We start from the raw sequence: 13,694 nt of genomic DNA, 5'->3' as shown, positions 1-13,694 counted from the left end.
ATATTGCATTAAAAGCTGAATATATAAATCTTTTTTTTGTTAGCAAATTGGAGAATGCTCATTTGTTGCTTCTCTAATCGACAATGAAATTAATGACGAAGCAATACAATCGACAAAACCCATAGTACATACAACAGTAAACTATTATAGTTTAGTTGTACTGAAACCCATAATACAGATTCATCTTATCACATAACCAAACCCTCTAAGATCCTCAAATGCAACATCAGCTCTAAGATTCTCAAATAGGTATTTCATCGAACAACTTGCGTGCATCCCTAAGATATACACATTTTTAAAGGGCATGATTTCTAAGATTCTATATGACATGATTTCTAAAGGGCATCAACCTGAGGTTGTGACCATAGTACTCTCATATGGGGGTTGTGCAAGAAATTGTGTGAGAAAGATGAAATTGAGAAGGCAATGAAGCAAAGTAAAAGTATGCTTGAAAGCTTACCTGGCCAAAAACACCAAAACCACGGAGAAAGAAACAACACTACGTTGATGAAGAAATACTCAATTTGGGAGGAGGGAAAACGAAAGAAGAGGCGCGAAAAGGATAAACTCGTGAATTGTCACGATGGGACCCTTTCTCCTTCCACTACACCCCAATTTGGAGGGGACAAATTCCGTCGGTCTAGAGTAACCGGGTCACTCTCGTTGTGTTACTTTCTCTTCAGCATCTATTTTGTGGAGCGAGTAACATGGAGACTTCCCCCCCGCTCTCTCTTTCCTTCCCCTCAGTTCCACCGTCTGGAGCACGCCCTTAAGAGTTTCGATTTGGGGGATTTGAAGGAGAAGGGGGCTTCGAGTTGTGGGTTCAGCGAAAGAGAGAAGGGAGACCGGGAACCCTAATTCGATCCATTTGCACAACCCTCTCGTTTTCCCCTTTCTTCGTTCAACCCCCTCTCTTTCTCGTTTCCTTCTTCTTTAAGCTTTTTCTTTGAGAGAAATTCTTTGAGCTATCGTAGAAAAGGAGAGACAAAAAGAGAAAGAGAGAAGAAGGAGAAACGCGTTGTTGCATCGGGAAGGAGAAACGCGTCAGAAAGGAAAAACGCGTTACTTTTGTTTGTTTAACTGAAACAATTTTCATGTGACTTTTCATGTGGCAGTATGTTTGTAAATAAATTTAGACTTCTAGAGTTTTGACAACGTGAAACAGATGTATGAAATCAAAATTAGTGATTAATGGCTGAGATTGAAATATATTTTTGATGAGTGGCTCAGATCTTTTCAATGGATGGCTCAGATCTTGTCTGGACAAATAGATGCTTGGATCTCAAAAAATCCAACGTGCTATTAGTAGTGAGGATAAGAGGTTGGCTACTCTACTTACATAAGCATATGAGGATATATGCTTATAAGTCATTTTTTCATTTTCAAAATTCAAAAAGTCGATCTGAACTGTTAGATGTGATCTCTATATTGAAATGTGCTTGGAGACCAAATTTTACATTTTTCTGAATTCTTTTACTATTTATTAAGCCACTTTGAATAATCGCTAATTCAACGGTGACTTCTAATTTTACTGTTTTGTATTATATATAGAGATGGGCTATGGTGAGCTGTGAAGTAAAATGAGTTGGTGCTCCATGGCACTATATTTTTATTTTGAAAATCCAAACGACCGATCCAAACTGCTCAACATGATCTCCATATTGAAATGTGCTTGGAGACCAAATTTTACATTTTTTTGGAATTTTTTTACTATTTATTAAGCCACTTTGAAAATCGCTAATCCGATGGTCCAGAAATTTTTACTGTTTACAGCAAAACAAAAATTTTCAAAATTGCTTAATAAATAGTAAAATAATTTCAAAAAATGCAAAATTTAGTCTCCAAGCACATTTCAATATAGAGATTACATCTAAAGGTTCAGATTGGTTGTTTGGACTTTCAAAATGAAAATACGAATTGGAGTACAAATGCGTTTTACTCCATGGCTCATCGTAGTCAACCTCATTATATATACATATACATATATTTGAGTAGAACTAGGGTGTTCTTAAGTTCACCAAAGTGTTTGGTGAGCTTAACTCCAAAACTCATCAAATCGATTTTAAATGATGAATCTGAACTGTTGGAACCCGCCTATCTTACGTGTGATGCGTCTACATGTGAAATTTTTAAACATTCAAATTAGTTTAGTATAAAATCAATTGGTCAAAATTAGAAGGTTAATAAATTAATTTTAGTGCATTCATTTTTTGAACATCAGATTAAGATTTGAAATATTATACACGTAAGGTTCTCAGCCTCCCATCCACACAGAAAAAATCCCTAGCTGCTTTCATTAGATAAAAGTGGAATAGACCCACTGATTTTATTAAACATGGATGCCTGTTACACTGTTATTATAGCACTTGGTACTACCTAGGGGTTTGCTCTCGGGTAGGGTATGGGTACCTCGGGTATATCCGGGACGGGTAGTCGGGTAGGGCGGGTACGGGTAGGACAGGTAGTCGGGTAGGGTGGGTACGGGTAGGACGGGTAGTCAGGTAGGGCGGGTCTGGGTAGGTCGGGTAGGTTTTTAAAAAAGTGTACCCTACCCGTTTCAAACCCGTGCCCGTCTCGGGTAACGGGTACGGGTAGTCGGGTAGGGCGGGTAGGGTACGGGTATTTTTTTTTTTTAGTTTTTTTTCATTTTTTAATACTGTTTTTTCTGTTTTTAATACTATTTTTTTCGGTGGCAAAATAATTTTGAATTTAAAAAAAACGGGTAAACAGGTAAAGGTACACAGGTAAAAGGGTAAAGTAGGTCGGGTAAACGGGTGCGGGTAGACGGATTTCGGGTACGGGTTGGATAGGTTTTTTCCCGATTCGTTGAGTCCGGTCCGTCTCAAACCCGTACCCGTTTACCCGCCTATACCCGGGTACGGGTACCTCGGGTAGCGGGTACGGGTCGGGTAAAACGGATCATACCCGTTCGGGTAAAAGCAAACCACTACTACTACCTCTCTGCAGAGGTGGAGCCATTCATAGTCTCTATTAATTTTTCAAAATCTTCGTACTTAGACACGATTTTGTATATAATTTAAAATAAATACTATAAATATTATAAAATTGACCCCTATAATTTTATAAATATTTCATATGATTGATCTCCATACGAAATTTTCAAACTCTCATAACTTCAAACTCTGGTACCAAAACACCAAACTGAAACTACATAACCTTGTATTGAAAAATACCAGTACTGCACCTAACCCAAAAAACCTGGCAATCAACATAATAGCAGATCAAAATAACAGACGACAAACAAACTGGCAGAAATTACAATTATGCAAATTAGTCCCTATCAACTAGTAATTTCCAACAAAACAGCTGCATCCTTGATCTCTCTGCTTTCACCCATCACCTTGATCATCCAAGTCGATCCCTCTTCCAAGCAAAGAGATTGTAGCCTGCACATCCTCCATACGGGAAATATATACATGTGAACCTCCTAGGCTGCTAATTGAACAGGACAGCCCATAAACAAACGGACTGAACGGTTATCAATTTACTATCGAACGAGCTATAATCTGAACATGGTCCGAAGTTCGGTTCATGTTCAAATTAATTATTACATATTTACTTGTCCAGTGAACAACTCATTCGATGTTCAGTGAACAGCCCGTTTGAGCCCATCTTGGTTACGCCTCACTTTCTCCCGTTTGAGCGCCTCTTTCATCTCATTGCCTCTCCCCTAGTCACTCTCTCTCTCTCTCTCTTTCTCGTGCCTTTGCCGCTGCCAGTCTTAAACTCTCAGTTTGCCTCTCTCTAGCCGGCGCCACCTCTCCTCCGTCGCTTCACCTTTACTCAGTCGCGCCGCCTCTTTGCGTCTCTTAGCCGCTGCGCCTTTTTCACATTTTCAGGTACCGTTTCGCCTTTTCAAGTGTACAAGTGAATTCATTTTGGGCTTCGTTCAATTTAAGGTTTTAGGTCTTTAACGTTGTGTGATTTGGTGAGATAATATTTTCAAAGTTGTCAATTTTGCTAGAATCTGAAATTATAGCAAGACCAATTAACACCATCAACTTATAAGAGAACTCAATTGCTACTGCATTACAATCACAATCACCATCCAGCTCTGTGTATTTTTTTTGTTTTGATCGAACAAATTGCTATAGTTTTGCTAAATTATTTTAAAGTTTGTTACCAATACTGCAGTGAATGATATTAGCTTTTTTTATTTTACCAGTACTATTCTACAGCCACAGCAGCACAAACTTTTTTATTTTAAGTAGAAAAAAGGAAGAAACTCAAATCAGGAGCTTGAGCTATCTACCCACAATTTTATTTCAATTTCTTTATTATGTTGATTGTTTAATCTAGTATCCCATGGGTTTGAACCCGATTTCTGTCCCCCTGGCAGAAATCTTGCTCCTGCATAGGTGAGATAGAGAGATAAAAAGAGAGAGGTGTGCACGGACGAATCTGGTGTAAGGCATACAAATGCTCCATGAGCTTTTGCTTGCGCTGCTGGGCTTCACTGGCGATTTCGTCATAGACGAGACGGAAAAACTAGAGGAAGAGGACGAAGATGGTGACTGTCCTGTGGGCCCCACTTTCAGGCTCGCTCCAGATCTCTCCTTCGTCGATCCTTCCCAGAGGTAGGTAGTTAGTGCTGCTTTACTTCAGTTGCTTGAAACCCTTGCAAGTTTTATGCCGTATCCCAAAGAGAAATATTTTGGATGAATGTTCCTTCAAGTTTATAAAGGTTTAGTAATTTGTTGGTCCTCTCTATTCCTTTAATCTTGTAACTAAGCTGATTGAGGAGAAAAAACCCTTGCAAGTTTTAATGTACACTTATATTGCAATTTGCCCACAATTGTAGAGCTAATAAGAAATAACCTGTGAAAAATGAATATTAATTTTATTAAGTATTATGGCATATCTTACCTAGTCAAAATGGTCCTGCACTGGAGTTTAATAGTTAGTTTTTTAATGTACACTTTATTGCAATTTTCCCGCAATTGTGGAATTTAATAAGAAATAACCTGTGAAAATGAATATAAATTTTATTAATAAGTATGATGATGTATCTTACCTGCTATGGTCCTGCACTGGAGATTTAGTAGTTAGTTTTTAATGTACACTTTTATTGTGATTTGCCTGCAATTGTAGAACTCAATAAGAAAAACCTGTGAAAAACAAATATAAATTTTGTTAAAAAGTACAAGGACATAATGGTCCTGCACTGGAGATTTAATAGTTAGGTTTTAATTTACAATTATTTATTTGTATTCTCTTTCTGTCTTTCTCTCAGGAGTGCTATTGAGAGACTCGTACAATTGGGTTTCTACTATAGAGAGCTCAACTGTTTTGCAACCAAGTCCCGTAATTTGAGCTGGGTACAATCATCCCTGGAAATACCTGTACCGATTCCGCAGCTGGAGAAGAGAAGAGGGAGTGTTTATCGCAGGGCCATTGCCAATGGCATTGTCGAAATTTTGTCAGTTTACAGAGCTGCTGTTTTAAAGGTCGAACAGAACCTTCTATCAGAACCTGTACCAATATTAGCAACTGTTACTCAAGGATTACACAAGGTACGTGAAAAGTTTCAAATGACATATCTTCCAACTGAAACCTCAAAGTTTTGATGTGTATGCTTATTAGACTTTAAAAGCTTTTGATACCTATAACAGTCACAGGGAACCATTAGTTATACCCATTCTTCCAACTTGTTTTGCAAAAGTATGGTAAATACTGTCTGCTTAATTAACAGAGTGAAAGATGATGAAAATGAGGTTTTACTTTGGACATCATATCAGGAACTAGAGATGAAATGGGTGCAAGCAAACAACTATAGAATGGTTTCTCATGTTTTTGAAATGGTGTAGATGATTTTCTGTTTCTTATGGGTGGGACAGCATTGAATGGTTGTTTATCCTTGATTAACACGAGCAACTTTCATACAGTTTGAGGTGCTTTTACCACCTCTGTATGGACTAATTGCAGAGATAGAAAAGAAAGATATAAGGGGAGGCCAGCTCCTCAACCTTTTGCACAAAAGGTGCCATTGTGGTGTTCCTGAGTTGCAGAGTTGCATCCAGAGGTAATATTTGCCATATGTGGAAATGTTTCTCACCTACAGTTTGGCCTTTCATCAGGGTCATGAGGCCCCAAAAAACTAAATTGCATGAATTTTATGATTATTGTACCAGGAATTTTATATTTCGTGTGCTAGAAGTTTATTCTTGTAGTCGAGATATTTTAAATTCAAGAAAGTGTCTCATGTTGAGTCTAATGCATGTAAGTCTTGTCCAACATAAAATGGTTTTTTGTTTTCAGAAACATCATACCAAACTTTATGTCAAATAAAGCAAAAAAAAATTCGCTGGGAATTTTTTTTTTCAAAATAAGCTTAGTTTCTCGAGACATAAAAATGCATGTCTGTGTATTAGTAAGTACATCGGCAGTTACAGTTGGGCAGGTCTTATTATTATGGCAAAGAGTTTTGATTGCTTTTTAAGATATTACACTTCATTTTATCTTTATAAATGTGTTTTCACATTTTGGATGTTAGATTATGCTTAAGCATACATTATGCTTATGAATATCTGATACTTCCTTTGTAAGGTTCAGATTTCTGAAAATGTTGATGAATAATCTATGAATCAAAGGGGAGCATTTGTATATGATTCAAATAAGGGGCATTTGTGTAGGTTCATTTTTTTTTTTTTTTTATGTGAATCATCTTATTTTTTCATTTGAAAATAGGCTTCTGTGGCATGGGCATCAGGTGATGTATAACCAGCTGGCATCTTGGATGGTATATGGAGTTCTTCAAGATCCTTACAGTGAATTTTTCATTCAAAGGTAAATTTGGAACTTCAAATTTCAAGTACCAACCTTGAAATCAGGATTTATTAATTCTGTCCAAGTGAGTGTTGTACTGTACCCGCTAGCATGTATTGATTTTCTGGCACCGTATTCTGATATGGTATTCTACTGCTCTTGGGGGGTAATTTTTAGGAGGATATTTGGTCAATATTGTACTGTACCAGAATCTGGACAAGTAAAGAACTAGACCATACATACATGGCTGAAACTATCCAAATACCATCATTTACATTTTCTATAATAATTTTCCACAACTTATCCTTTTTTTATCTGCAGACAAGACAGACAAGAAAGAGAAAGCGAGAAATCAAGTGCTGATGTCGAAAAAACAATGCACAAATCAGCTGATGGTGCAGCTCTCAGTATTGATTGGCACTCTGGATATCATATTTCTTTGGTAAACCAATCCACATCTTATCATTCTACACATACAAACACACACATACATGCAAACTTAGATACCTAATCTCTGACATCTATCTTCTTGAAATACAGGATATGCTGCCTGAGTACATACAGATGCCGGTAGCTCAATCGATCCTTTTTGCAGGGAAAGCGGTACGAGTTCTGAGAAACCCTAGCTCTGGGTTTCAGTTAAAGGACGACTCATCAAACCAGAATTCAGGGCCAAAAGGGGCATTTTTCGGGTTTCATGGTTCTATGAAGGATCTATCAGATGAATTTGGTTTGGTTGTGCAAGAATTGCTGCCCCAATCAGAGGCGGAGAAAATTGATACTATGCTTCGGGAATTAAAGGTATAGAACCTAATAGCATTTGGTACAGAACTAATGTGAAGAAATCGATTCCCTGCTACTATGCAGACTAGTATACTGGTATGTATGAATAAATGCTCATAGCAGTTCCAGTACTGACTAGTTAAGTATTACAAAGATACCAGAATGTATGCTCCTGGTGATAACTAGCTGAGAGATGAGTGCAGGTACGGCGGGATATGTTTTCTGAACCAGTTTTGTCCTAGACTCCTAGTTAGTCGGAATATAATCAGTTTGTACTCAATTTATGCTTTTTTTTTAATTTAGGTTTCAACAGAGTTCCACAAGAGGCTATTTGAGTCTGCTGTTAGTTCAATACGTACAATTGCAGCAACTCACTTGTGGCAGGTGTGTACCACCTTTTGTCTGAATATTGGTTGCTGAACCAGATTCTGATATACAGTTTAGTACCGGTTGGATAATATTTTTCTTTTTCCCCCCTTCATCCTGCACCTTTTGATCAAGATTTTATTTCCTCTAAAAAGTTGCATGGTGTTATATTGTTCAGTGCTGTTAGTAATAATCTATAAACTTGCATCGTTCTGACCAAATTTGCAAATTGTGAAAATATGATGGTACTTTTCTTTTAATATTTTAACGGATATTTAAATCACTTTGTATTTTTGTTTCATTATGGAAGCTTGTGGTTGTACGGGCAAATCTAAATGGCCACTTGAAGGCTCTCAAAGATTATTTTCTCTTAGCAAAAGGCGATTTTTTCCAGGTATTAAATTGATATATTTGACAGTTTTTAGGTTGAAAATGAGCAAAAAGCCATTATGATCGCATAAGCAGCCTTTTCAGTAGGTCTGTTGTTTTCTATTGTTATCAGTGTTAAAATGAAAGAAAGATGGACCCAGATTGCTTCTGGCAAATATTTTCTTTTAATGCAATTTTCACAAATCGATCTTCTCTTTCGCTCTTGCAATTTCTATTTGTATGTATCCTTAATTAAAAAGATAACTTAAAAATACTCCTTTAATTGTAATACCTATTATTCCACTGCAAATTAATGTTATAAGTACCTCATGGAAACACTGAGAAATATTAGCACGTATATTCCTGCACAACATAAAAGATATCCTTGATTATTTTTTGACTAATTGAAGGAGCATTATTTGTACTCATAGGGGATGCACGAGGCATTTCACCTTTCAGAGGGTAATTTGAGGTTCACTTAGATACATATGATGTCTTCTTTTCTGGTGTATTATTAATTCTCCAGTAAGATTTTTTTTTCCTTTTCTTATATGATAGTGTTTTCTGGAGGAGAGCAGGCAGCTGATGCGCCTCCCCCCTCGGCAGTCTACTGCTGAAGCAGATCTCATGGTTCCTTTTCAACTGGTAAGCATATCTTAATGTACCAGCCTGCACGGCAGAAAAACACAAAAATTATCATAATGCACTTACCTACTATCCATTAATGATTATAGCTATCAGTGATCTTGCAATCTCGTAATTCTTTCATAAATTAAGATTTTGTATAAACTATCAAGGCACCACAAGTAGGGTTCCACGCCAGTATGGTGGTTACATATTTTGGATACTATGGTAGTCAGTCATTTTGGTAGGGCATCTCATATGGATTAAGTGATATCAGAATCTGCTTTTTTTGGTATAGGCGGCACTCAAGACCATCGGGGAAGAGGATAAGTACTTTTCACGAGTCTCATTAAGGTATGCATAAACTGGTATGCATAGTGTACTAGTATTGGCTTAATTGATGAATTTTTATGATAAGACCGAAGTTTATGTTGAGGTAAACCGGTAAACTATTGAATTTCTCAATTGAGCTTATTTTAGATAGATATTTCGTCTATTTTTGAAGGTCAGCACAAATCACTATTAAGTGAATGATTCTGTGGTCAACAAACTCTCACATGTTAATTTATTCTCTAGAATGTCATCCTTTGGAGGTACTAATACAACCGTAGCTCAGAAGGAGATTGCAGCGAAGTCCTTGGTTGTTTCTTCATTACAAAGGAACACTGAGTCTGCTGAGCTGGCACTAGATGGATGGGATGGTATCTCTCTAGAATATTCTGTTGAGTGGCCGCTACAGCTCTTCTTCACCCAAGAGGTCATCTCCAAGTAAGTTCCTATTCGAGATTTTAATTGTTGCTTGGTTTTCTATTGCCCAGACAAAAGTTAATTTCAGGTTTTGTCAGGTTCTAGTTTTAGTATTTTCACCCTTCTTTTGGTTGTTGCTCTGGTGTTTTGATATGTAATGAACAGTTCAGAGGATTCGGTGCTTGATGTTGCAGTTTGGGTTTACTTGAAAATTCGGGGAGCTTGTACCAGTCTGTCCTGGTGCCGAATATGTATTGGGATTTATGTTAAGCCAAATTTAAAAATAAACACGAATTAATAAAAATAAAGAATATCTTTTACTGGTGAATTGTGCTTGTACACAAATGCTGAGCCACATTTTTTTTGTCAGGTACCGAAAAGTTTTCCAGTACCTGATCAGGCTGAAGAGAACCCAGATGGAACTGGAGAGGTCCTGGGGGGCGGTCATACAACAAGACCATGCAGATTTTTCTACCCACAGGAGGAACCGAGACAGCACCCCAGTCTCTGTGCTGCGAAGGCGGCGCCACCAGCCGATGTGGCGGGTCAGAGAGCACATGATTTTCCTTATCAGGAACCTTCAGTTCTACATTCAGGTAGATGAAATTTTGCTTTAAAAAACATAAACTCTATGATAAGATGAGAGTATTTTTAGCAATGCAGTAAGCCTCAGTTCGGTTTGACCAAAATTAACCCCAGTGGTGCAATTGAGATTCCCATTCTCCCATTATATACAAATATAGTTTTGATTTGCCCTTGGTTGATATATTACACATGAACCAAACTGAACTGGTCACTTTTCCTCTCTCATTTTCTATGCTCTCCTGCTCTTAGGTTGATGTGATAGAGTCTCAGTGGAATGTGTTACAAACTCATGTACAAGAATCACATGATTTCACGGAATTAGTTGGCTTCCATCAAGAGTAAGTCCCTGATAAGTGTTGCTGGTCATTTGTGGCATTTCATTAATGTTGCTGGTCATTTGTTTATTTCCAAACATCAATTGACATATCAACACCCTATATTGGTCTGAAGTCTGAACTGAGCAAAAAAAAAAATTCCCAAGTCGGGATGAACAGTTGTTGATCGGTATAGCATTACTGGCTGGTACTGGAATCAATCAATGTGGCATCATTCCAGTCTCATGACTGTTAGTACAAGAATCTGCATCTTATTTATCATGCTCATCATTCCAGTCTCATGACTGTTGCTGTATAATCATTTCTGTAGTCATTTGCTTTTTCTAAGACCTAATAACTTTAGTTCAAGAAAATAAAAAAGAAGTAAAGTTAGGTATGAAAACTTTATAGTTCAGATGTTTTGACTGATAATAATTGTGAACACATGGAACATAATTTATCACACCGAAACAAGCATTCTGGTCAAGTCGCGTAACTTGTTTGACAATACGTCTGGTTATTACTGGTTTAGAAAAGCTTATTATCCTAATGCAAAATAACAGGCAGTCAAATTGGCGATGAACTTCTAACTAGTTATTTTGTTTAATCAGGTACTTGATGGCGTTGATTTCACAATCGTTCCTAGACATTGGTTCACTCTCTAGAATTCTTGATTCTATAATGAAACTCTGCCTTCATTTCTGCTGGAGCCTCGAACAACAAGAGAGCACCTCTTCTTTATCTGAGCTTGAACGCATAACTGAGGTACTATTACAGGAATGATCTATTTGACATAGCACATATTGGTCTGTACTATGGATTAATATCTCCATTTTTAAAGTCAAAACAATCAATCTGAAACGTTTAACATGATCTCCATATCAAAATATACTTATAGATCAAATTTTACATTTAAAAAAAAAATACTATTTTCTTTAGATAGGTAGAAAATCACTTAATCTAAATATTCTAGACCATTCAAAAGTAGTGATTTGTTCCCCATCTAAAAAAATTCTAAAAAAAACCCCCCAAAGTGTAAAATTTGGTCTTCAAGTACATTTTCATATGAAAATCATGTTGAACGGTTTGGATCAACTATTTGAACTGTGAAAACGAAAATAATGATCCCTAGTATGGACCAATCCACGCTATGCATAGTACCGTAGCCTCACTCATCGTTATTACTATTTTTTTGTCAATTTAGATTCAGCATTTAAGTGAATTTGGAAAAAATATTAAAAGAGTCAAATCGTTTATAACCATATAATTTTTGTGGAAATCTAAAGATCTTTTGTATAATTTTAGTTCCTTGTACCTTAAAGAGAAAGAGGTGCTTTTCAAATACATGAAAAACTGAAAACTTTTTGAGCAAATGTACTTTTCTTTCGGAGTGATCTAACCGCTTGGTGTTACCTGCGTTTAATCTTGTATGGTTTGTTCCGGTACGCAAGCTTGACTTGTTTGATGAGATTTGTTTTGTACCGATGAGTTTCAACCAATTAGAGAGCAGCACTTGGTCTATTTCAATTGCCATGGAATTAGAGACTGGCATCAGATTTGAGTTTAAACCATTTATCATGTATTGGGAAGTTTTTGATTGCCATTGAAATAACATGCCTTGGCCCCTTAATGAGATTGAAGTTTTCTTTTTTCACATCAGGAGTTCAATAAGAAATCAAACTCTCTGTATACAATTTTGCGGAGTAGCCAGATTGCAGGAAGTCAAAGGGCACCTTACCTGCGACAATTTCTCATGCGGCTTAATTTTAACAAATTCTTTGAGGTAATTGAATTGTACAACTTGAAAGTGAAAAATAAAGAGACCTTTTCTTTTTCCTTGTTTTGTTATTTGTGTCCAATCATGTTGAGGTTTGTTCTATCGGGAAAAATAATTAAAATTCTGGCATTCCCAAAAGGTTCACCAATTTGAGTTCCAGTAGCAGTTTTCATTGGTGTTGTAGAATTATACATTTTGGTAGTAAGTAATATGAACTGCTAGTTCCATACTACTGATGTTTCATAATTCTGCTTGTCATGTGCATATCATCACTTCGAGTTCAAGTACAAGAGACGACTCGTAAATATTTAACTTAGGCAAGTATTTTGTACTAGATTGGTAAATATTGCTTTTTAAAGTGTTTTTCTTCTTCTTTTCTTATCTGATAGGATACTGCTAGAGGAGTGATTAGTGTGGAAAAGTAACGGACATAGCAGTCTTTTTCTTTATTTTTTTTTAATTGTTTATGATTTAACGTAATTTAAGAAGATTGTTCATATAGGCTTTTTTGTATTTGTTTTTCTGTCTTTTTTTCTTTTTTTCTTTTGGAAGTGTTCTTGTATTTGTGCGAGTAAGATACAAGTGCTATTGTAGAATTTTTGAGCTTTTTATGGCCTACTGCCTGCATGATTCCAAAGTCATTTAGAGTGCTGACTATGAACCAAGTTAAGGTGTGCTATGCTTGCGAGGAGGATTTGGTGAGCATAATTCCAAAATCTATCAGATGGATTTGGTGTGCTACTGCTTTGTATTGTGTGTTCTTGTACTTGCTTTTTATTAACGCTGTGACTGATGTATGTATTAGCTATTTTAACGCTCAATAGAATCGGTGGCAAGTCTAGAGGGAGGCTTTTTATTAAGGTTATTAGCACGAGGAGGGTTAAAATGCACCCTCCCTTTTGTGCTCCTAATGTGCATCATTTCCTTGTATCTTCATTTTCAAAGTTCAAATAGTTGATTTAAATTTTCCAACGTGTTCTTCATATTAAAATGTGCTCAGAGACCAAATTTTATATTTTTTGGAAATTTTTTACTATTTTTTTAGAATTTTTGAAAATCATCACTTTGCTGAATTTTTTATTATTGTTTAGTTTAATCAAAAATTCTGAAAAAATAGTAAAAAATTTCTAAAAAATGTAAAATTTGGTCTCCAAGCACATTTTAATATGAAAACACGTTGGAAGATTTGAATCGACTATTTAAACTTTGAAAATGAAGATATGAGAGGATGGTGCACGTTAGGAGCACAAAAATGATGGTGCATTTTAACCCTCCTCTGTTAGCACTGTCGGTTTTGCGTCTGCTTTTTGGAAATAGAGTTGCTAAATTTGTGCCAAATTGTG

The 13,694-nt window shown here is 36.4% G+C and overlaps 1 protein-coding gene across 1 annotated transcript; it reads left to right on the top strand.

Moving 5' to 3' along the window:
* The first annotated feature begins 3,690 nt into the window (after positions 1–3,690).
* Positions 3,691–12,992, top strand: GCP4 (GAMMA-TUBULIN COMPLEX PROTEIN 4). Its single transcript, XM_078321733.1, has 17 exons — positions 3,691–3,860; positions 4,361–4,598; positions 5,255–5,534; positions 5,907–6,043; positions 6,709–6,807; positions 7,108–7,228; positions 7,327–7,587; positions 7,873–7,953; positions 8,246–8,329; positions 8,863–8,949; positions 9,227–9,282; positions 9,505–9,696; positions 10,046–10,271; positions 10,510–10,598; positions 11,186–11,339; positions 12,235–12,357; positions 12,741–12,992. The coding sequence occupies exons 2-17, from the start codon at positions 4,441–4,443 to the stop codon at positions 12,774–12,776; spliced, it is 2,184 nt and encodes a 727-aa protein (XP_078177859.1). The 5' UTR covers positions 3,691–3,860; positions 4,361–4,440; the 3' UTR covers positions 12,777–12,992.
* The last annotated feature ends 702 nt before the right edge of the window (positions 12,993–13,694 follow it).

This window comes from Carex rostrata, chromosome 20 (genome assembly GCF_964058835.1).
Source record: "Carex rostrata chromosome 20, lpCarRost1.2, whole genome shotgun sequence".
Classification (NCBI taxonomy): Eukaryota; Viridiplantae; Streptophyta; class Magnoliopsida; order Poales; family Cyperaceae; genus Carex; species Carex rostrata.
This window is presented reverse-complemented; position numbering and strand designations above follow the sequence as displayed.

What these genes read in the sequence shown, in the direction of transcription:
- GCP4 (XM_078321733.1), top strand. Translation starts at nt 4,441, where the DNA reads ATGCTCCATGAGCTTTTGCTTGCGCTGCTGGGCTTCACTGGCGATTTC. An exon ending in CAGCAACTCACTTGTGGCAG is followed by an intron (nt 7,954 to 8,245) that starts GTGTGTACCACC and finishes TCATTATGGAAG; the next exon opens with CTTGTGGTTGTACGGGCAAA. An exon ending in TCATGGTTCCTTTTCAACTG is followed by an intron (nt 8,950 to 9,226) that starts GTAAGCATATCT and finishes TTTTTGGTATAG; the next exon opens with GCGGCACTCAAGACCATCGG.